Source organism: Notolabrus celidotus, chromosome 14 (genome assembly GCF_009762535.1).
Source record: "Notolabrus celidotus isolate fNotCel1 chromosome 14, fNotCel1.pri, whole genome shotgun sequence".
Lineage (NCBI taxonomy): Eukaryota > Metazoa > Chordata > Actinopteri > Labriformes > Labridae > Notolabrus > Notolabrus celidotus.
This window is the reverse complement of record NC_048285.1, coordinates 31409689-31433578: the sequence shown is the minus strand read 5'-3', so window position 1 is coordinate 31433578 and position 23890 is coordinate 31409689. Positions and strand designations below refer to the sequence as shown.

General features: G+C 43.1%; 3 protein-coding genes across 3 annotated transcripts; 1 reads left to right on the top strand and 2 right to left on the bottom strand.

The window, feature by feature from the left end:
• Positions 1 to 907: 907 nt before the first annotated feature.
• Positions 908 to 5589, bottom strand: foxa3 (forkhead box A3). Its single transcript, XM_034701770.1, is given in 3 exon segments — positions 908 to 2913; positions 2915 to 3628; positions 4978 to 5589. Coding segments are annotated over 3 exon segments (1380 nt in total). The 5' UTR covers positions 5050 to 5589; the 3' UTR covers positions 908 to 2319.
• Positions 5590 to 9446: 3857 nt separating this feature from the next.
• Positions 9447 to 16254, bottom strand: irf2bp1 (interferon regulatory factor 2 binding protein 1). The gene is made up of 4 exons (XM_034701773.1): positions 15772 to 16254; positions 13638 to 14482; positions 12962 to 13320; positions 9447 to 12858 (listed from the first exon to the last, which is right to left on the bottom strand). Exons 1-3 carry the CDS (start codon positions 15931 to 15933, stop codon positions 13002 to 13004), a joined length of 1326 nt encoding a protein of 441 aa, XP_034557664.1. The 5' UTR covers positions 15934 to 16254; the 3' UTR covers positions 9447 to 12858; positions 12962 to 13001.
• Positions 16255 to 17573: 1319 nt separating this feature from the next.
• polr1g (RNA polymerase I subunit G) lies at positions 17574 to 20144 on the top strand. Its single transcript, XM_034701781.1, has 3 exons — positions 17574 to 17779; positions 18024 to 18168; positions 18830 to 20144. The coding sequence occupies exons 1-3, from the start codon at positions 17695 to 17697 to the stop codon at positions 19641 to 19643; spliced, it is 1044 nt and encodes a 347-aa protein (XP_034557672.1). The 5' UTR covers positions 17574 to 17694; the 3' UTR covers positions 19644 to 20144.
• Positions 20145 to 23890: the final 3746 nt, after the last annotated feature.

The following is a 23890-nucleotide window of genomic DNA, read 5'->3' as shown; positions in this document are numbered from 1 at the left end:
CCTGGGGACAGGGAAGGATGGCTGCAGGATCCAAGATCAATAAATGTGCGTTTTACTTTTCCTGTAAACGCAGAGAGGCGATCGTGTCAAAGTTTCTGGGTTAGTGTGATCAGAGGAGTCAGATTTTGCAACATCTTATCCCCTTATTCTTTAAATATGACACCAAAGTGATATTTATATTATTAAGCTCCTCATTGATTACTCCTCTGACTTGCACCAGAGGTGATGCATTCACATGTTGAGTTTCTGGATCATCACAGCGCGTCTAAAGCCAAGCAGAACACATCCCAGACTGAACCTTCTTCTTCTTCTCTCCCTGTTTTTGTTGTTTTGACCTGCTCATAGTTTTTCTGGTGCAGGGTCAGAGGCAGGGCAGTAGTTTTTGGAGCGGTCCGGGCCTCGCTGCGTGTCTCGTTTGAGGCTCTCAGTGTGATCCGGCCGTGTTTAGTCTAGGAGTCCGACATGTCACACACCACAGTCATTTGGTCAGGAGCTGTTTCAACAAGATGCTGCTATTCCTGCCGCTCACCAGAAGTAAAAAGGTGTGACTGATTGACGGACAGAGAGGAGTCCCTCTGAGTGATCTGAGAGCTGAGGTCTGACCACCTGAGATCAATGTGTGGTTACACGGTTTGTCGTATTGGGAAAATTCTAAGACTGATGGTGATGATGAGCAATGTGCTGCTAAATGGTGTCATAGATTTAATTAAAGCTGGTTGATTCAGTTATTTTGAAGCAGGAGCTCATGTTTTTATGACTTGTAGGAAAAGAGCACGTGACTTCTTGTGATTAAAATGAACCAGAGAATAATCCCTGCAAAAACAGACTTGTGTTTTGATTCCCTGAGCATCATTGACCGCTCACACGTAAAGAAAAAACAACAGATGCAGCATTTCTCCCCTCATTTTTTGCCTTTTTAATAAGAAAAATGAAACATGGATCATTTCAATCACATTTAAACCAAACAAAAACAAAAAAACAATATATTATATCAACACACTTTCAAAGTTTGAAAAGCAACATAGCTTAAATAAAAGACATTTTTCTTCCACAGCGGACGTCATGTGACCTGAAGCTTCTGTGTGTCAGAATAATCCTTCAATAGATTGTCGAAACGTTGAGCTCTGATCGGATCAGCAGTCTTTGAAGAAAAGGCACTTTTTTTTTTTTTTTTTTACTGGGACAGCGGCGTTTATTTGACATTGTTCCACTGATCCCATTGAGCTGATGCATTGACAGTGTGAGGGGGGGTGGTCCTAAGTATTGTTGTAACACACACACTATCAGCCCACCTGGCCAGTGGGAGCTCCATAGTGCAAAGTACTGTATGTAAATCTCCCATAGTGCATCTCTCCTCCCCTCCACTGTTTTAGTAACTAACTGAACTCCCCCGCTCTGCTCCTCACCCGTCTCTCTGTTCTCCAACATGTTACAGTCTGACAGGAGCACTTCATGCCCTCCGAAAGGTAACAACAGGAAATGTTTGTGGGAAATAAAAAACAGAAACACGACATGTTTTTTTTTTTCTTTTACCACAGTTTCTTCGCCTCTTCCTTCTGCACAACTTTTCACTAAACTTCAGTTTCCTCACGATGGCTTCTTTTTCTTCACATCGACCAAAATAACAAACTTTTATTTTGAAAGTTACGGATTCATGTTTTTACACTAACAGGACGGAAATGACAGAAGTGGGTGTGAATGCTGTAACACACAAACAGTAACACCTAACTGAAGCAGTAACCTGAATGTCGATCTAAAAATAAACTCACATTGGGGTTGTAACCGGTCGACAGATCGCTATACAAGATATATTAATTTTATTCCCATCATAAATAAATGCAGATATCCTTTTCCCCCCACATTACCTCTATTTACAGTTTGTACAAAGCTGATCTCAGCTCGTGCAGCAGAGCTCCTGCGTCCAGCAGAGTCAGGATCTGACTCACACAGATGCACGAAAAGTCTTCATCGTCAGTCGAGACTCTTCATCACCGAGCTTCACCTTTCTGTCCTCCATGTAACCGACCAGCCTCCGGGATTTGAGACGGTCAAAGAAAATCAAACTGTTCTTCTGCCCCTCAAACAAGCCGGCCATTTTGAGTGAAGCTTTGGACAAGAGCCAGAGAGAGAGAGAGAGAGAGAGAGAGAGAGAGAGAGAGAGAGAGAGAGAGAGAGAGAGAGAGGGAAGAAGAGAGAGAGAGAGGGGGGGAAGAAGAGAGAGCTCTGGTGTCCATTTTAAACAGAAAGAGAAGTCTCCATCTTGGCTCACTGCCACAGAGAGGTGTGTGTGTGTGAGGGTGTGTGTGGTGTGTGTCCACATTAGGAGGCGTTGAGCACCGAGCGGCTGTACAGAGTTTGGTAATAAGCGCCTGTGTCCATATTGTTGGGCCCCTGGCTGTCGTAGATCTGCTTGGCCCCCACAGGAGAGCCCCCAGTGTAGCTGTTGTAGGCCATCACCTGGTCCTGGTAGGACTTGAGGTCCATCTTCTGCTCGTTGGACATGAGGTTGGTGATGGAGAACGGGTGGTTGAAGTTGTAGTGGGGGTCCAGGGACTTGAGGGCGTCATTCTGTAGGTCCATGTGCTGCTGCATGGCGCTGGGCAAGAGGTTCCCCACTAAAGACTGTGGGTGGAGGAGCGGGTTTGAGGCGGAGGCGGCTGAGAGGGACAGAGAGGATGGAGGGATGGAGGACGAGGATGAGGAGGAAGGCAGGGAGATGGGAGGGCTGTGGAGGTGTGAGGAGGACAGCGGAGGGCAGTCTAGAGGAACCAGGGAGTTTCGTTGGTGAGGCTGGTCGTCTGAGGAGCCCGGGTGGGAGTTGTCGGAGTGGGCAGAGTCAGCTCCCTCTGATCCTCCTGTGGGGCTGTGGTCCTCCATGTGGTCTCCACCGTGGCCTCCTTTACCTGACCCCCCCGTCCTGACTCTTGCCTGCCTTCTTGGCCAGCTTGTCCTCGATCTTGAAGCGTTTCTGGCGGCGCAGGTAGCAGCCGTTCTCGAACATGTTCCCTGACTGCGGGTGCAGAGTCCAGTACGAACCTTTTCCCGGCTTGTCAGGCGAGCGAGCAACCTTCACGAAGCAGTCATTAAAGGAGAGCGAGTGGCGGATAGAGTTCTGCCAGCGTTGCTGGTTCTCGCGGTAGTAGGGGAACAGGTCCATGATCCACTGGTAGATCTCGTTGAGGGTCAGCATCTTGCTGCCGCTCTGCTGGATCGCCATGGTGATGAGGGAGATGTAGGAGTACGGTGGCTTGGCGTGGGTCAAAGAGCGGCGGTACGGCTTTGGAGGGATCTCCTTGGGCCCAGCCCGGCTCAGGGTGGTGGTGGAGGGGTAACCCAGCTGGCTCATGGACTGGCCCATGTTCTGGTAGTGGGACAGGGAGCTCAGGGAGCCCGGAGCCGCGGGGCCCAGCTGAGCCAGAGAGCCCGAGGTGAGGGAGGAGGTCACCGGGGAGAGGGACATGTGACCGGGCCCAGAGCCCATGGAGGCCAGCGGGGAGCTGCTGAGGGTGGAGGTTGGGTACGCCATGTTCATGCCTGCGGGGGCGGCGGTGGCTGGGTTCAGGTTGATGTAGCTGTTGAGTCCCATGGGGCCGAGACCAGAGGTCATGGTGCTGGGAGAAGAATACATCTGCAGGAGGAACAAGATGAGGTTATTTACAGGAACTCATCCACTGATGATCACACAGAGACAGAACATATAATGAAATTAAAGGATCTGACCTTGACCTTTAACTTTTCTAACTTTAATTATCTTAAATTAAATTATATTTTCAGTTGTGACTCACTTTAATTTGAATTAACTCCCTTTTATAAAGGTTAAAATGTGAGTGAGGCAGTTGGAGTCTGCGTTGGAAAAGTGACTCCTTATCAATGCACAATGAGGCTCTCAGTGCGCGCGGAGAGGACATGGATTTCACACTGAGATGTTAACCTGAAAATGCGTAAAAAGCGCGTCATGGTGCCTCTCGGCTCAGACAGACTCCTCCACTGCTGAGTGGAAAAACAAGTGAAGCAAATGTTCACCTCTCAGAGATACAGCTGATTGTTTTCTGATCTAATTTCACCTGAGTTTGTTAAAGAGTCCTGAATCCTGAAACCAGATAATCGAACATTTAAAATCCTAAAACGTGGATTAAAGTATTTCACTGTTAAAACAGAGTCCGAGAGGCACAGCAGGTATCTGAGGCCTCTCAGTGTTCGCCTTTGAATATTATCAAACTCTTTCTTCTTCGTTAATTTCATCAGCTCGAGACGAGGTGAGATCTGAAGCTCCTGATGGAATTAGGGCCTAATTGAATTAGTGAGAATAAAGCGATGTTACATTTACACCTGAACTGTCGCGACACTTCAGCAGCTGTGTGGACACAAAGGAGGACAGGCTGTTAACAAGTTCACTGTTTAAATTATCTAATTAATTTAATGAAACTAAAGATTTAAAAATGTTTTAGAATTTTATTTGAATAAGGCAACAAAGTCTGTCAGATGTGAAGTCATCCATTAGTGTCTTTAAGGGACTTTAATCTGCTGCTTTTAAAAAAGGACTTAAAGTGTGCAAATGTTTATTTTAAGAGAAGATTTGATGATTTATTAATTTGTACATTTTGACATTTTTCTCCTGACTGTATTTATTTTATTCAGGTTGAGTTTTATGAAGTGCGCTTTGCTCCTCTGTGTTTGTCTCTAATGCGCACATTTCGTTTGATCCTTTTTGTCCTCCTGTAATATTTTAATTGTAGCTTTAATAGGAAATTTTAAATCTTTGAAATATTCTCTTAAATCTTGTTTTATACTTTGTAAATAATTACGGCTGGGTTTTTTTTTCCTTCTCTTTCCTGCTGAAAAAATGTGCGCAAATAAAAATGTGTGTGTTGTTTCTCTCTTGACAGAAAAGCTGGACTCTTTTAAAAACGAGGAAATAAAATTCTGTGACATCTCTTAACTTATTCTCATTATTTCGTTGTGTGCTAGTGTGTTTACCTCGCTTGCCTCGCTGTAGAAAGTATTCCACTCTGGTAGATCATGGGCTTCCATCTTCACAGAGCTCAACATCCCCAACACACGTCTCTGAAGGAGAAACACTGATCTCTCGCAGAGTTTGTTTTTAACAGAACAGTTTAAAAAAAGAACTTTAAAAATCCTTCAGAAAGTTTAAAGTTTTCAGGAAGAAAAAAAAAAGTCCAAAAACCAATCTGTCTCCTCTTCGTCGAGAAGGAGTCAGAAAGTGTTGAAGTGGAGAAAAAGGCGAAGAGTGATGTGACGCTGTTCTCCTGGAGACGAAAAGTCAATATTTCTTATTGGTCAGTCCTCCATTGTTTCATAACTTTATCTGGTAACGACTCAGCAGATGGTTTAGTCTTCCTTTTGGTCCGTTTGTTTCCTCACGCGCTGCAGCAGGCGGAGGTGAAGCGCGCAAATCCAGCAGAAGAACCTGGACCTCCTCCTCTTATAAGGTGCAGCCGGGTCCCGCCCCGCTCCTGACATTTGAATGCCGTGATGGGATCCAGGAAGGGCCCCGCAAAAAGGCCGATGTGGCCCCCTGGCGTGCTGTATATTGGCCCTGCGGCTGCACCGGGGCCACCCGGACTGACTGTCCCATAATCCTTTAGGGACAGAGCAGGCTGGTGGGTTTTAGTATAGGCACCAGTTCACCAGGGAGGGGAGGGAATATGATCACAAGTTTATACTCGAGCAGCTTCTGACAGAGTTTGTGTTTCTGACTGTGAGATAAAATAAATTAAATAAATGACTTCATGTAGTTTTGTCTCTTTAATTCAGAAACAATGAATCCAGACTTCATGTTTTATTTTACTGCAGCAAAGAAAGATAAGAAAATGTTAAAGGATTGGAAGACTGTAGATCCATACCTTGATCAGTGGAGTATTCTTTTTATTTTGCTAAATTACCTTCAGATAGAAACGCCTGTATCAAGTGTGTCTGTGTCTGAGTGTGTGGGTGTGTGTGTGTGTGTGTGTGTGTGTGTGGGTAGGGGGCGTCAAAGTCGTTAATTCTCTTGGCTATCACTTCTCGGGGGTCGTAAACTTTTTAACACATTCTCTGAGGGGTTTGTAACCGCCCCTCTGATATCAGACTCTGGGTTTTGATAGTCAAATATTTTTTTACTGATAACCAAAAAGATAACATCTCTCAGGATTAGATTTGACTGACAAAGGAAGACCAGAATGTGAGACGTGGAGCAGGAAAGCCCCCCAAAACGAAAAAACCATTCGAGAATCTTAAAAAGCAGAACTTTTCAACATTAGAAAAACAGAGAATAACCTATCCTGAAACCAGAACCATGTCAGATGTTAACAGATCTCTTTTTGTTCGTGCGTAAAATGTGCGTAAATGTCCAATTTGTTCATTTCCGTGAGGATTTAATTTATAAGTGCACAATCTGTGCGTTAATGTCTCTCTTCTGGGTTAGAGAGGCCTCCTCTCTCTTACATCCTCTGGTAGATCTCTTTCTCTTTCCTCCTCAGAGGCCCTGTGGCCCGCCGCCGTGCAGAAATACAATAAATAATGTAATCCTGGTGTAACGCGCAGGGCCCGGCTGCTGTGTGGTAGAATACACATCGGTCCGGGTGCAGACGGAGGCCTGTGAATGTCAATGCCTCTGCTAATGGTCAGTCAATGGACATGTAATTGATGCGCAGGCGGGAGGTCGACGGGATTAGACTGTGAGAAAAGATCCGAGGAATCAGAAATAACAGGAAGGAGAGAGGAGACAGCAGACATGGGGAAGGAGAAGGTGACTTTTAAAGGGGCAGACAGACTCAGAGTAAATCTCTTGTTTTTATTGGGAATAAACTGTTGATGGTGGAATCATGTTGACCTCATGTATGGCACACAAACTGAGCCTACTTTATTTGTTTTGTGTTAATTATTATTCCTTTAATATCCTCTCTTTATGTCATATTTGAGTTGTTGTGCATCATGGTGTGAGTCAGACTCTCTCTGCAGGGCATCACCTGTAGAGCCTCTGCAGTGATCGCCTGTTTGCCAAAAGCTGTCAGGTCGATTAGCACGCGGGATGATCTCACACCTCAGAGTGTGTAATGATGTAATTAAGCCCCGAGAGAGACGAGCTCCTTCATCTGCTGCTGATACAGGTGGAGATAAGGACGGGTGGAAAGAAGTCTGACTTCAAAATATAGTGTTTTTTACGAGGAGGCTAAAAAGAGAGGATTTTGGTCCAACTTCTTCTCAACCAATACATTTAGTGACAGCTCATAGCCTCCAACACATTCGAGGGTGGATAAATGACAGAAGATGATGATAAAGAATACAAATAAAGTCTGAGATTAGAGTCTTTAGGATGACTTATGGATCCATGAGGCATTTTAAGTTTGACCAAGTTTTAACATTTCTTCTCTCAGGTGCCAGAACTGAAATCTTTTACATATTTACACCACAGCTTCAGTTTTTCCTTCTGCAAACAAAGTATAAATTAATAAATGACATTATCATCAGTTTATTTGTTTTATTTGAACTCATTTGTTTATTGGAAATGAGATCGAGTGAAGTTATTGTGTTTGAATCTGTTTTTACATCTAAACGCTGCATCAGCCCTCACACATGCTGCAGACAGACTTCTGTATTTACCTCATTTCCTGTGATGCTACAATAAGTTTCTTCAGATAAGTTGCTGCAGTAAGATTCTCATGTGACGTCCCATCTCATCCAAACACACATTCATCCACATCCTCTCTGTGCGGGCCGTTTCTCATGCCAATGCGCTCCACCGTCCATTAACACCTCTATAATTGGTTTAACAAAGGCCGTAATGAGCTGACACTAATGGAGGAAACGACGCATCGGGCTGCCAGCAGCACGGCGGCCGGGGGGTCAGACTCCCCCCTCCTGCAGTCTCTTCGAATTCACTGTAAAACGAGAATCATTTTATTAGGACTTCATCAGTCTAACTGGGACTTGATCCGAGGTGCATGCGCATGCTCAGTCAGTCCAGAACAGCTGAGCTTCCTGCAGGATCTTGAACACCTGTAGCCTCCATGTTTCCTCGTGTTGCATGTGGAGCTCGGAGGCTCGTTCAGGCTCTACAGGCCTTCATTTTCTCCTCCAGCTGACTCATGATGAATATCTGTCCAATCAGCATCTGCTCTCAGACAGACTGAGGTCAGCAGGGTGACAGCGCCATCTAGTGGCCATGCGCAGAAGTTGTTTGTTTTTCAAAATCCAAGAATTCCCTGAATCGAGACTTCAGAGCTGACATGAATGAAATGAAATGAAGGGACTGTTTGACTTCAGCCTGGATTATTCACTTCTATTTAACCAAGTTGAATCGATTAGGATGTCAAATATACTTTATAGATTTAATAATTTAAAGCTGATAAACCCCAGTGAGCTGGATTCTGAGTAATACTTGCAGATTATCCTCATGAATTTATCGTCATGCTTCTACCCTGCATAATGAGGACTTCATTTTGGCTTTACAAGGTGAAATGAATACAATAAGATATGTGTGCACCTTCCAGTTTATCACAGACCACAAACACCAACATCTTATCAGTGCTACTTTACAGAACCTGAAGGTTTATTACCTGCACAGAATGAAGGACATAAAGTCTGTTTGACAATCAGGGAGTCAATTTAAAATGTTTTTGCATTGTTAGGAAAGATTTAAAGAACCAGAATAAGGATTCAAGTTGTTAAAATCACTTCAATGAAGCTCTGGGGGGTTTGAACTGTTTTCTGTTGCTCAGCTGCAGAAAAGCAGGACAGGATCTTTAAAAAGTGAAGTCAGAATCATGATCAGCTGCTGAAAGAAAGTTTGCAGAGTCAGTATTTAGATAAATGCATGCAATTTAGACTCACCTTTTTTTTTTTTTTGTAAGTTATATTTTTTATTGACAGGACAGCTGAAGAGAGACGGGAAACGTGGGGAGTGGAGAGTGGGGGAAGACATGCAGCAGATGGTTGACCGGCCAGGAGTTGAACCGGCAACCTCTGTGACGAGGACTATTGCCTTGATACGTGGGGTGCTTGATCCACTAGGCCACCAGCACCCCATTTTAGACTCATCTTTGATGGTTTAAAGGTTTGGGTCCACTTTACATCATCAGGAACTGATTCTGGCACAAATAGCACTCACTCCTCCAACATGAAGTCTTTGTTTTGAGTCTAAATTTCATACAAACTCTGAAGATAAATGTCTGAATCAGCCTCAAAAACCAAAGCCCACATGTAGCAACAGACCAAACAAATGAAGAGTTTCACTGATGTTTGATTTAGCGTGGTGAAACTTCATCATTTTAGCTGCTTCATATGATAAACCCTGGATTCATTCAGCGATATTCAGAGAACTTGATCTCATAAAGTTTGTATAATCCCCATCTTATTAACTCACCTCAGAGAGTCCTGTTGTTTTGAACAGCAACAGATGTCACATAATTAATTGAGTGTTAAAATTCAAGAAAGAGAAAAACAACTACAAGTTTCCATCCCATTTTATTCCTGGTTTCTAGTTGTACATGAAGCTGCAATAAAACCAACAGATCTAAAACCCGACACATGAAGGAGACGAGGTCAGCGTAGAGAGCGATGCAGAGAGAGAGACCGTATCAAACAATGAAAGGAAAGCCGACTTTGCAAAAGCTTCAGATAAAAGCGAAGCCGTCTGATGGCGACCGAAGGGAAACAGATTCAGGTTAATCATCGACTGAACAATAAAAAAAGTCATTGCACTCCTAACTTCCCCTGAGGTTCCCAGCACACAAACAGACGGTAAACATTTGAAAAAGGCACTTAACAAGGGATTGCATGATGTATCAGTGCATATTCAACTCAAATTCCACTTCTTCAGAGATATTTCTGTAGAACAGACCTGATCTGTGGGACGATCTTTATATATAGAAGACTAAATACAATTGACTTTTATACGTCACATCCCAGAAGTACAGCAGACCACACGGGCCTGGAACTGTCTGATGAAGAGAACCAGTTCAGACCTGGTCCAGAAATATAGCAATATATATTTTTTAATAAAACATTTACATCCAGAAATATCTGTTTGGGCAGAAAGTGACCTTTGGTTTGTCCGTGCGTCTGTACTGAAGAGTACACGCTGCACTTAAAGAGAGAATCCACCCAGAACTCAGTCCCTGAATATTTGATCTTGTTCAGTGTGAGCATGAAGACTTCCTCTTCTCTTCACCTCTTTATATATTTAATGCAGGGTGACAGCTTCACTTCTTATCAGCTGTGACCTCTTCTAATGTTACAGGGACATGCTCTGGATTTTAAACTTTGTTCTTGTGTTAGAATAAATTCATGAGACTGTGTGCAATGGACAAATTCCACCAGATATGTCACAGCACCGGATTTGATAGGCTTCAATTCTAGTCAATGTGTTAACTTCCACTGGATCCACTCCATTGTGTTCCAGCTCAGTCTCTGATCCGGATCCGATACAGGAAGGGACAGGAAGTCAGGTTTCAAACTAAATGAAAACATCCGGTTGATTTTCAGAATAAAACTCTCTGTGTTATCACCAGATCGTATTTCACTGAACTACAACAACAAACCGTCATGATGAGCGGAGCCAGGCCTGGAGTCAACAGGTCAGAGGTTTTCAGAGGACCAGAAAGACAACATGGATGAGGAGAGAAGGAGGAGGAGAATCCTTGATTCAGTGATTACTGCAGGAAAACCCCGGTCTTGTGACTCCAGCTTCCGGCGGCCCTGCTTTGTGCTGCGTTGACCATAGACTGTATAAAATATGGACGTAGTATCTGTGACGTTACCCATCTGTTTCTGAAGCGCTGTTTTGAAGCTAATCGTCGGTGGCAGCCATATTGGAAATGTTGAACTCAACATAACTGGTGGAGTTTGAGCCTCCTTGCCAACAGCTACAGTGTTAGCTATCCAGACTACACTCGTCTTTTGTACCAGGATGTAAACATGTTTATTTCTGCTGTAAAGATCGGCCTTTTTGAATTGGTGTGTATGTGGTCTCCGGTACTTCCAGAACCAGCCTCAAGCGGACACTTGATGAACTGCAGGTTTTAACACTTCTGCATTGGCTTCAATTCAGTTGACAATTTGGACACGGATCTGGTGGAAGTCCAGTGTAAGAGCATGTGTGCATCTCTGTGTTTTGAAGTGTGCTTTTGTTTCTGTGTAGATTTTGTTTGCTGAACACGAATTAAACCAAAGGTGACAATGAATGGAGTGCAAACATAGCAGACTTAACAGGGTTTGTCTAAATGAAGATCAGATTAAATCCACTCCACACAGGCTCCATAAAAATAAGATTTTTCTCTTTAACTTGAGGAAAACTAATCCCTAAACTCTAACCTCTCAGGGATGATGGATGGATGGACTTGTCTGCTTTTGGGTGGATCCTCTCTTTAGAAAACAAAAGGTTGAAGAAATGATACACAAACGCTTTCAGGTACATATTCCAAATTGTTGCATATACTATGACAGAGGATTGCACATACATACTATAATAGATCTATAGAGTATATAACATTTAACATTCTAGTATAAAATATAGTCCTAGGCCTATCATAGATATCTTTTCATATACATTCGTGGTAAGCGTAGGCCGGGTCTGTATGAAAGCAACATTTAAATACAGTCAGTGTCTGTGGCTGGTCGACAGATTCACTGCATGTTTTTTTTTGTTTTGTTTTTCTCTGAGTCAAAGTCAGCTTCGTTTCAAACTGACCAACACATATGACATAGACGCACAGGGAAATGTCGCTGCTGGCTTTCTGTCCACGCCTCACGTTGGTTTCGTCTGTTCTGGTGTGAAAGTAAAGATTCAGCTTGAGGAAGAGAAGAATCTGAAAGTGTGCTCGGACTCAGATTCAGTCAGAGAACTTAAAATCGTCTGTATTTGAAATTACAGGTGCACTTTGTCATAATCTTTGAATTCATATCAGCTTAAAAAATAAAGTGTTTTCTTTTAGAAGCACAAATATTTAATTTAGATCAAGGAATCGTCGGACACACTAAAACAACTGTGTCAGAGGATTAAGCTCCAACGTGTTTCAGCCTGATGTCCGACCTTTTCTACAAACGTTTTTATCATCAACAAGAAAAATAAATTAAAACAAACGTGGCTTCTGTTTTCATGATTAGAAATTTGTGTTTTTGGGGGTTTTAAAAATATGCTTTTGTGCTTTCATGTGGGAACACGATATCGACTGTACAGTGACAATCAACACTGGACCGTGGCTACTTTCTGAGAGTTTGAGAGGACTCCTCTGAAAACAAGCATAATTTGAAAACACTGGCGTCCAAACATAGATACCTGAGTGGCACATGTGGATTCTTTAAGGTGCATATTTTAGTTGCTGTGTGAATAATTATCTTAGGACAGCACATCTAATGGTGGTGTAATTTTTGGCGTATAAAAAGGTAAATAGTGGTTATGACACCCAGAGAAAGTCTTTGATGCTTCAGCTCTTTTATGTCCGTCTGGCTGAGCTCGTTTGGGATAAATCCGTTATTTTAACCGTTTAAAGTGACAAATAACTCTCCAAAAAGTAGCCATTGTTGAACTGTTGATTGGTTGTCAATATCTGACTGTGGCTTTTATTTCACTCGTCACGACAGGAAATGTGCTGATTCATGAAATTAAGGTGTCACATTCTCGTTTGCAGAGTCAGGAGGAAGAAGAAAAAAAAATAGAGACGATGTGTGAAGGCAGTCTTTGCAACATACGTCAAATATGTGGTGAGGTCTGATGGTGTGGCTGATGTTGGGAGGGTGCGTTTAAAGACCTGTGGAAGGGAGGTTTTTCTGAGCTGTGTGTCGCCGTGTTTCTTCTTCTCTTCTGGAGCTCTCTGCGGTCCAGTGCAGATGTCTCCCTCTGTGGTGTGTGACACGAGTCTGTGGCGATGAGAAAGAAAACAAACAATACATTTAAACAAATAATAACACAATAATTAATTAGATTAATCTTAGATCCTTCATAATCTGTGAGTGAACCTGCCTGTTGCTGTGTTGGGTCCTTGCTTCCGTGAAAATCACCATCACGTCTCCCTCTCTTTCTTCACTGTGATGTCTCCGCTTCCAGACCCGGCTCCACTCCCAGGTCCACTCACTGACCCTTGCGCGGATGCTCCTGCAGCTCCAGGACCAGGTCCGGGCCCGGTCCCTGCTCCGGATGCAGCAGCCGGCGCGGCTCCTGCTCCACCAGTGCCTAGTATAGTGGAGACCTCTCCCTGCATGAAGGCCCAAGGGGGACTGTTGGGAGAGTTATCCAATGGGCAGCGCTCTCCACTGGGGCAGTAGACCTCACCGTCACCCCGCCGGCTCTGGATGTAGATTCGGGTACACGGGAAGCAGAACCTGAACGTGGGGACGGAAGAGAGGAAATTACAACTCTCAGTAAGCTCAGCTTTAATTACAATGTTATACTCATGTCTGTGAAGGTTCTCAGTCATCCAGGTCAAGGTAATTCAAAGCTTGATCTGTAAGAATCCAAACTGAAGAAGCCTTTCGGAGGACAGGATCAAGCTTTGAAATGTTCTCCTCATGTTTTCTTTAATGAAGCATAGAGTCTCAATTTTGAAAGGTATAACAAGATGACTCTAATCAACTTACACCTAATCAATAATGAATTTAACGCCTCTCTCAGAAGTGAAATAACACACACACACACACACCTGTGTCCGGGCACTGATGGACACTGAACAAAGTGTGTGTCTTCCAGCCTCTCGTGACACAAGGTGCAGGACAGAGTGTTTCCTGTTGAATGGGTATTGTTGGCGGTTGCAGACCCCAGCTCAGAGGCCCCACTGTGGGGTAGTGCTGCAGCAGTGGTCGCTGCCTCTGCAGAGGTGCTGGACCCAAGGGGCTCCCCTCCAGACCTCGCGGTGAGGGGGCGTGGCTGCCTGGCTGGAGACGATGCAGGCTTGGGGCTTGTTTGGCTCACACCTCCGGCCATGGATGAGGATGAAGACGGCAGGCCTGAACTCTTACTGGTGCTGCTTCCAGCCACAGCAGAGTGGATCTGGGACTGGATCTTGGGCTGGTTCTGGGACGAACTGAGCTCTCGCTCCAACTCCGGAGTGATAAAGGGGGCGATCCCCATCCCGATGCCCAACTGTCTGCGGCTCATCTCGGCCAGCACAGGAGCAGGGAAGATCATGGGGTTACTCATGGGGGCTGTCCGGGCGGTCAGACCTGCAGGCATGCCTGCAAGAAGTCCATGAGGAATCCCTGCGATACTTTGAGTCACTAGACTAGGAGGGATGGCAGCGCCGAGCATGGGTCTCCGGCTGCCGCTGGGACTCTGGCGGTGGACCTCCTGAGGCGGCTGGCCGTCTCGATGCAGCCCGTTTGGCGGTACTCGTATAGCTGACCCGGCACTTCCTCCCCTCTCGAAGCGGTCTGGATGCGGCCTGCCCCCGTCTGCTGACGGGTCTCCTCGACCAGGTGTGCCGTGTTTGTTGGGTGAAGGACCAGGTGACCTGACGTTCCCGTCCTGCATCCCGTGAGTCCGTTTCAACTGTCAAGAGTCAAGATTCAAGAAAGCTTTAGTGCCAAGTGAGCTCGCACACACACACACACACACACACACACACACACACACACACACACACACACACACACACACACACACACACGCACACACACAAGGAGGACACAACTAGACAGTAAGGACACAACAAGATAGTAAGAGTAAGGACACAACAAGACAGTAAGGGTAAGGACACAACAAGACAGTAAGGACACAACAAGACAGTAAGGACACAACAAGACAGTAAGGACACAACAAGACAGAAAGGACACAACAAGACAGTAAGGACACAATTAGACAGTAAGGACACAACTAGACAGTAAGTACACAACAAGACAGTAAGTACACAACAAGACAGTAAGGACACAACTAGACAGTAAGGACACAATTAGACAGTAAGGACACAACAAGACAGTAAGGACACAACAAGACAGTAAGGACACAACAAGACAGTAAGGACAAGACAAGACAGTAAGGACAAGACAAGACAGTAAGGGTTCAACAAGACAGTAAGGACACAACAAGACAGAAAGGACACAACAAGACAGTAAGGACACAACAAGACAGAAAGGACACAACAAGACAGAAAGGACACAACAAGACAGTAAGGACACAACAAGACAGTAAGGACACAATTAGACAGTAAGGACACAACTAGACAGTAAGGACACAACAAGACAGTAAGGACAAGACAGTAAGGACAAGACAAGACAGTAAGGACACAACAAGACAGTAAGGACACAACAAGACAACAAGACAGTAAGGACACAACAAGACAGTAAGGACACAACAAGACAGTATGGGTAAGGACACAACAAGACATTAAGGACAATAAATCTAGAAACCTAAACACAAATATAAAAATTCTAAATAAATGAAAATACTATCTGCTCAAAGAAAGGTATAGAATTACTTTTAAAGACATGAATAAGTTAAATTAGCCTCAGCCAGAGTGCACATGTATAAGATTAATATAATAATATAATATGTTATTGATTAATTATAATATTGCACATGTTATAGATACATTATATTATTACACATGTAGTAGATGAATATAATAATAAGACATGTTATTGATTCATTATAATACACATGTTATTGATTCATTATAATACACATGTTATTGATTCATTATAATACACATGTTATTGATTCATTATAATACACATGTTATTGATTCATTATAATACACATGTTATTGATTCATTATAATACACATGTTATTGATTCATTATAATACACATGTTATTGAGGTATTGAACAGTAACTCAGACCTGTCTGGCGCTCGCGATGAGGAACTCAATCTGATTCGCTCCCTCGTAGTTCACACAGCCCCGGCAGACCACCTCACTGAAGTCCCAGACCACAGTCCAGGGCATCTTGGGCAGGTCGCACAGGTAGCACCACTGGCGCCTGGACGAGGAGGGGGACGACATGTCTGGATCAAGTCTGGATCAGGTCTGGATCAGGTCTGGACCAGGTCTGGAGAAGCTAGCTTAGTAGTGTGCTAGCAGCCGTTAGCTGAGTTAACCTATTTATCTTCGACAGGTGTTCGACCTCTCTTTACAAACCACTTCCTGTTTTAACGGACTTCAAACTGCTGAAGAGTCAAATTAAACATGATATTTATATTAAATAAAATCTGAATGTGGAGTTATTTCTCTCTGTTCTTCATATGTGTGTGTTGTTTGCCCACTTCGGCCTGCTCTTGGCTGCTGTTGTCAACTGCTTCCCACTAGAGAGGAGACCGGACGAGTCGGTCTTTTGAACGGCTCTTTTGAGTGAACGATGAGAACCGATTCGCAGTTGCGAGTAGGGGTGTGTGATGGTGATACCACACATTTTGGTTTCGATCCGATACCAAGTAATACAGGGGCAGAATCACCCATATCAATACTTTCTATTATTAAAAGTATCTTATGTACTTGGATATATTACATTGTTTTGATGTGGATTCGAGTCAAGGAGCTGAGCTCCTGTTTGTAAAGTCGTTCAGGTGTGGAAACACCAGGTGGAGTACAATTTTGCATTCACATTTTTATAATATCCAAATGTCTATTCTAGTTGTATTTATATTTTTTATATACATATTTATACTATTTTAAAAATGTTTCTGTATTGTTAAAATGTTCTTGAACATTTTTGAGTTGAGGATGCTGAACTCCACTCACTACCTCCCCCCTCTGCCCCCTGGACTGTAACACACCCACTGCATACAAGGACTCTACCTCAGCTGCTTTTTGCACATTAACAGTTTATTTAATCATTTACTTATCTCGAATGCGGTCTTTGCACCTTAATATCATTTGCACTATTATCTATTTACATTGTCCATTTTTTAACTGTCACTGCACTACCTGCACTGTGTACATAGGCTGTTTTTGTATAACTGTATTTTATTATATTTTATTGTATTTTATATTTATATTTTAGATATTCAAAAGCTGGAAGAGAGAAACAGCATCTCGTTTTTCCTGTATGTCTCGTATATATAGTGAAAATTGAAAATAAAAACCTTTGAATCTTTGAATCTTGAATCTTGAATCTTAAGTTGTTTTGCATGGAAGTAATCTGTAGCCTGTGTAGTTTTTAAAGTGCCACGAAGTTTTTTAGGTGAGGGAAAATTCAAAATAGTGATCTCACTGTCGAAGCATGGGGATATGGCACCATCTCATGGACTGCCAAATGCAATTCTAATCAATATTTCAGAATAATTCTCACCAATAGAGTATATATATTGGTGGGATGTGTAAGTTTGAATTATTCTGACTCAAATATTATCTTATAACTGCTACCAGTGATTGTTTCCTTGATAAAAACAAGTTCCCCCTGGTTGACTTCTAAAAAATAAATAGATATAACACTGAGCCAAAGAACCAGTCTTTAGAACGGCTCTTTGAAAGGAACGGCTCCTCCAGATCCGGTTCCCTTCAGAGAGCCATAAATCCCATCTCCACTTCCCAGACAGACGCTGCGACATTACGTAATCTGCCGAGGTGCATTATGGGTGTTAGAGTTTGTCATTGTTTCTCGTCAATGCAAAGCTGCTCACCACGGACTACAACCACAGCTGACACGGAAGTGACGTAGTGAGAGGTCAGAGTTCATTTGGTGTCAACACATGTGCCTTCCCTGTAGCCATGCGTTTGAGGTAGAGATCTTTCTGTGTTAATATCTGTGGTTATTTAAACTTCAACATGCCACGAGACGTTTCATCTTCATCAAGTGAAGAAGAAGAAGACAGTCCCCCGACGAAATCACATCAGAAGCAAAAACAAAGCAGTAAGTGAAGGCTTTATTTAGTGCTCGAAGCTGGGGTTAGTTAGAGGATATGCTAAATGTGCATTGGTTGATCCTCATATCTGACGTTTCACACTTTTTATTCTTACTTTGACTCAATAAAAAAGACATTTATAAAGTTATATATATATTTTTTAGAGCTGTTCTTTGTGGTCTAAATTATCATTGTTGTTGTTGTCTTTGTTCAATTAACCAATTAAATTAATGCTTGTGTTTTCATCCACAGATAAGAAACCCACCAGGTACCAGTGTCCTGCAGACTTTGTGTCTTTCAGCCATAAGCCCTGCAGCAGCACTCTAACTGAGAGTCTGAAGAACAACAATAACGAGCTCTGGCTTATAAAGGCTCCTTCAAACTTCAAACCAGAATGGTGGGTACAACATTACCCCTCTTAATGCTCAGTTATACTTTAAAATGAGGAGGAAACACACTTCATGAAGGTTGTTTAGTCTGTGTACATTTGATTCAGTCGTGCAAATCTACAAAGATGTGAAAGCATTTTTATAATCTAACTGTGAGCACAGGAATTTATTTATTTATGTTTGCATTAATGTCACTACAGCAGATCACTGGTTTGTGTTATTTTGAAGGATGCATAACTTATACATTTATGCAGTCAGTGATATAACTCAGTCTACAAACTACATAGCTATATAATGCACATATATTTAAGGTCTAGTATAAGCCATCATAGACCTCGAGGGCTGTAACAGTGAATTTCTGGTATGCTGTAAATGTGTTCAGTATGCTTTGACTTAGAAGTTGAAATTTCAAAGTTGTTAAATTGAGTCTTTCTGAAGTTTAGTTTTGCTTTTATCCCTGCAGCAGCTCATGTGGTTACTCAGGATGTAAGTCAGGCTGAAAATGAATAATCTGACGGGTCTGGCAGATAGAGCATGAAATTGAAAGCTCAGTGTGGAAGCTTTTATATTTCATATTCATATTCAGTTTTAGAACATGATGATGTTTGGTTTAAAGTTTTGAAGCTCAGTAAATTTTTACCCAACCTTGTCTCCCCTCTTGTCATCCAGCTTCAGTGGCATCAACCTGCCGCTCTCAGGTCTCCGGACTGTGAAGGTTCCTACAGCTGCAGGTGGAGGGCAGACTGGGGGCAGCAAGCAGATCTTCAGCATCCTGGCGTCCCCACATGGAACATCAGAGCTCTGTCTGCTCACCGGTGACAAGCTTCAGTCAGATAGTCACACTTTTGGCCCCGCTTTCTCCGGTCTGCTGAACGTGTGCGAGAGCTACGGAGGCAGCAGCGCCAACCAGACGCCGCACGTCATCCCCGCCACTCCGGCACCCTCCATCCCTCCGGGGCTCAAGCAGCGGTTCCTTCCCTTCGGCAGTAAGACCCCCACGCGGAGCTGCGTGGCTAAGACTGAGGTGGACGCCGGAGCCACATTTGGATCATCGTCTAAGACTTTCCGCCCGTGGTTGGTCAAACGATCCGCAGAGGAAACATTGCAGGAGGAAGAGGAGGAGGAGGATGAAGGGCGGAAAAAGAAGAAGAAGAAGAAGAAAGACAAGAAAGAAAAAAGAGTGAAAACGGAGGTGTTAGACAACTATTTGGAAATGGGGATATTAAAGGAGGAGCCTGTGTTTGAAACTCAGGAGGAAGTGATGATGGAGCTCCCGGTGGAGGAAAAGAGGAAGAAGAAGAAGAAAAAGAAGGACAGGGAGCGAGAGGAGGTGGAGGAGAGCGTGGAGCCCAGCGTGAGGGTGAAGCAGGAAGTAGTAACGGTGAAAACTGAACCAATAGACATTTTGTACGGAGATTTAGAGGAGGGATCGGGGAAGAAGAAGAAGAAAAAGAAGAAGAAAAACAGAAGTGATGATGACTAGTCTGTCGTCTATTTCCTGTTTTCTCTTAGTTGTGTTTATTATTGACCTTTGAACCCTTCTCTAATAATAAACTCCAGACTATTGATGGGTTTCAGAATGTGAGGCTCACTCTGGCAGGACATTGAATCCATAATAAAACATCTGTCATCAATTGATCAGTGACATGAATACGAGACTCTGAGGCCAACGTTCCTCCGATGATCTGAGGTCAGAGAGTGACACTTTTATATGTCGAGAGCCACAGGCATCTGTGAGCACGGCACATTTCACTGTTCCCCTCCAGTTTCTGAGAAGCTGTGGTTCATTTTAGAGTTGTGTTGCTGTTTTTGAGTACATTTTTACACAACCAGACTGGACATCACGGGTGTGTCAGCCGGTTCAGAAGAATAATTCATCTTGACGTTGTTTTCTTATTTTTCATGGAGTCTGAGTCATGTATTGGAGGAATGAAAAACCACAGAATAAAAATCCAAAAGTGATAAAAGAAATGAAAATGAAAAACATGTTGTGTTTTTTGTCCTGCAGTCACTGATCAGTCAGTGCGAGTGTTCCAGCTCAGCACAACATTTTCCTCCCGTGCCTTGTTACAGCGGTGATTTCATCCACGAGGAATGAGACTCCAGCTCAAGTTGGTACTCGACTGTGGCTTTACATTATGCAACAAAAAGAGAGCTCGCAATTTAAAGAGTTGTTTTTATCAAATGAAAGGAACTCATACTTAAAGTCTGAGGACAGAGAAACACTGAAATGAAGGATCTGCACTGTGGGAAGTATTATTTTATGAATAAACAGCTGAATTATTTAAACTTTTTACTGAAATTTCTTTTAGATTCAGGCTCAGTCTGATATTTTGCAACATTGGATAGTTTTCTCACTCTTAAGATGCAGTCAATGTTCTTCTTTTGAAACAGCAGCACACATTTCTCTCACTAAATCAAATAATTAATCATCTCTTCTATTAAATAAGTGCAGCACAGAGCTTCACACTCAGATTATGCAGGGCACTCTTTATGGCTGCAGTCTCTTGGCATGCTAAAAGTTATATTTAACATGTCTGCACAAAATATTGGCTTCTCAGACAGACGCTGGTTGATACCAAGGTTATAAATCTCTGCATGTCGGCCAACTGAAGTTTGTCTCCTTTCCTGTTGGGATGTAATGCAGCTCTGACAGGGAGATGGCGCCACAGTCCAGCCTGTCTCCTGCAGGGAGTGAGCATCAGCCTCGGAACAACCTCTGAGCTTCTTATTTACATGCTACCATCCATCTCCACTAATGTAACACAGGTCTTCTGCTGCTGTCCAGACACACACAATGAAAAGATTTATAATTTTCCTTTTTTCCGACGGCAACAGATCAACTCCCGGTGACACTCAGGTGAAAATTTTCAGCCTGGGTTCTGCATCCTCCCTCTCCTCCCCTCCTCCCTCTCTGCTCCCCTCTCCCTGCTCTGCACCGGGGTATGGTCCTGCTTCTTAATGAGCTCAGGCACCTCTGGCGCTATCACACTCTCGCCATCTGTGGTAACCCTCTGCACATGCTGCAAGGCTTTATTGATCCAGCCTCATGTATGCATTCACTTCTTTTATAACCTCTTTATGTTAAAGAGGTCAAAGTAAACTGAAGCATGTAAGAGTTTAAAACATGCCGAGGAGAATTGTCAGAATAGTTTTCCCCTCAGTGAATCTGACCTGGCTCACCATCATGACGTGTAGTTTTTTTTTTTGGTGCAGCAGGCAGCCATTAGAGCAGGGAGCCACAGATGTCAGATGTTGGATCAAGCGTTTCCCTGTGAGTCACATCTGATGCCAGTTTTCTGTGTATCCTCGCAGGTATGTCGAATGTGTGTGTGAGCGTCTGTGCTCCATAGTCTGCAGACACGAGTGGTTTCAGTGCACGGCTGCATAGGTCTGTGTAACCGAGAGAGTGTGTGCAGCTGACTGAGCTCAAAGTCAGTGGAGTGAGAAATCTTTTTTACTCCAAGTCCACATAAAAAGATTCTTCAGAGCAGAAAACAGACGTTCATGATTTTATATTTCTAACAGGATGTTTTTTTTAAAATTGAACTAACAATTAGTTTCTCTCTTCACACCTCTGAAAGATCCAAAATTGTGTCATTTCTGAAAGTCTTTAGAATCCAAAAAGATGGACCTGAAATACAACAGCCCACAGATACCTTTAATAAAAAGAATATGGGGGCGCTGGTGGCCTAGTGATCTAAGCACCCCATGTACAGAGGCTACAGTCCTCGTCGCAGGGGTCGCCGGTTCTTTTTTTTCTTTAAACAGAGTTTTATTGTTTTTTGTTTTTCCACAAACAGAAAATAATTCAATCAAATCATACTACTTGTCTTCAAACAACATTACACATGTAAAGTAAAGCATTAAGAGTGGATAACATGAAGACATTTACATTAGAAGGAGAAGAGAAGGAAGAAGAGAAAAAATAAGTAAATAAAATAAAATACATAAAACAAAATAACATACTGCCACCGTATCATACCAAACATTCCAAGTAACAGGAAAAAAACAAAACAAAAAAACCCAGCTGCCAGACCACTCCCCCCACAGGTTGATATCATGCATATTGCCATAGTAATACGTTTTCACATATCAAGTGCACGCAAATATAATACCTGATAATAATTTAAAAAAGGCAGATACCGACATTAGGGACTGAATAAAAAAAGAAAAAGAAGAACAGGATGCTTAATGATTAGCTCTCTGCAGGTTTGGCCATTTTATGTCGTTTTGTCCCCTCATCAGAAGTTGAGTCAGTTCTTGAGGTAAATAACTGAACACAGGAGACCACATGTCAATGAAGTGCCTCTCATTACCCCTCAGAACCGCACTGATCCTTTCATGAGGGAGGACCCTGAATAACTCCTGATACCACAGCGTAACAGTTGGCAATTTATCTTTAATCCAATTTATCAAAATACATTTTCAAGCTAATAACAGCAGTTTGTCACACAGTTTGAAATGTGGTTGTGTTAATGCAACCGATTTTGAGGGGAGGCTGAGAATGAAGAGGCCTGAGTCCCTCCTGATGCAGGTCCGGAAAATGCCACTCAGTTCTTTTGAGATTGCACCCCAGAATCTTTTGATCAGTTTGCACTGCCAAAAATAGTGATAGTAGGTTCCAATCTCCCTTCCACAATTATTGCACAGGGGCGAGGTCTGACGATCCATTTTATTTAGTATGTAAGGGGTTAAATGTAAGCGATGTAAAATTTTATACTGTGTTTCTCTGAGTCTGTTACACGTGACCCCCCCCCCCCCCCCCTCAGAAGGGGTCACTGGTTTGATTCCCGGCCAGTTGACCATCTCCTGCATGTCTTCCCCCGCTCTACTCCCCACATTTCCTGTCTCTCTTCAGCTGTCCTATAAAAGAAAGGCAAAAAGGCCCAAAAATATAACTTTAAAAAGAATATGTTCACTGCTACCCAAAATGTCCCCTCTTTAATGGAACAATCATCCTCATCACAAACAGGAAGAAACAGAACTATCCTACGTCCTCTTGCAGACCTGCGCTCGCCTTGTACCCTCAGAAGTCTGTGACACAGATCTGCGTCCTGAAATGAATTTATCTTCAGTCCAACCTGACCCGACAGCAGCTGAAGAGGTCTGCAGCAGCAGCAGCAGCACACAGCTGACGTTAAATAATCAAACCTCTCTGTAAATTCAATTCCTATTTCCTGAATTGTCCCTCTAACATATCTTTTTAAACTAGAATCTGTCTCTAGTTATTTTCCTCCAAGGCCCTCTTACTTCCTCTTTATGTATTGGAGCTTTAAAACCTTTTCAATGAACAAGGATTTGACTCAAGATGAAGCGTTTTTTAACAGACGTGTCTTTGCGTACATTTCAGCCCCCCCTGGATGAAGTTATTGGACTTCTTGTTTCAGAGGGGATTTCTGTTTGCTGTGAGCACACCTGAAGTCAGATCAGCTGTTCAACCGTACATCTGATTAAAGGAGACAGAGTGGATTCATTTTTAATGGAGCTGAAATTGTCAGCTCCCTCAGACTCGCTCAGATGAGGTGTTTGAGTTACAGCACTGACAAAGCCTTTTGGTTTTAGTCATGAAAAAGAGCCTTTAGACATTTTTTTACCAGACTTTTTTCACGTTCAATCTTTGCTCCTTTCCAAAATAAATAATAAAACCTAATAATGGCTTACTTCAGCTCATATAGAAACAGGTAATGATAACCCCAGTGACCACCTGCTGCCTATAAGGTGCAGATA

Bases quoted from the DNA above. Each gene is read 5' to 3' on its own strand.
- irf2bp1 (XM_034701773.1), bottom strand. From the start codon at position 15,933: ATGTCGTCCCCCTCCTCGTCCAGGCGCCAGTGGTGCTACCTGTGCGAC. The intron at 14,483-15,771 runs GTCTGAGTTACT...GACTCTTGACAG, and splicing joins TCATCGCGAGCGCCAGACAG to TTGAAACGGACTCACGGGAT. The intron at 13,321-13,637 runs GTGTGTGTGTGT...CCCCACGTTCAG, and splicing joins CCATCAGTGCCCGGACACAG to GTTCTGCTTCCCGTGTACCC.
- polr1g (XM_034701781.1), top strand. From the start codon at position 17,695: ATGCCACGAGACGTTTCATCTTCATCAAGTGAAGAAGAAGAAGACAGT. The intron at 17,780-18,023 runs GTAAGTGAAGGC...TTTCATCCACAG, and splicing joins TCAGAAGCAAAAACAAAGCA to ATAAGAAACCCACCAGGTAC. The intron at 18,169-18,829 runs GTGGGTACAACA...CTTGTCATCCAG, and splicing joins TCAAACTTCAAACCAGAATG to CTTCAGTGGCATCAACCTGC.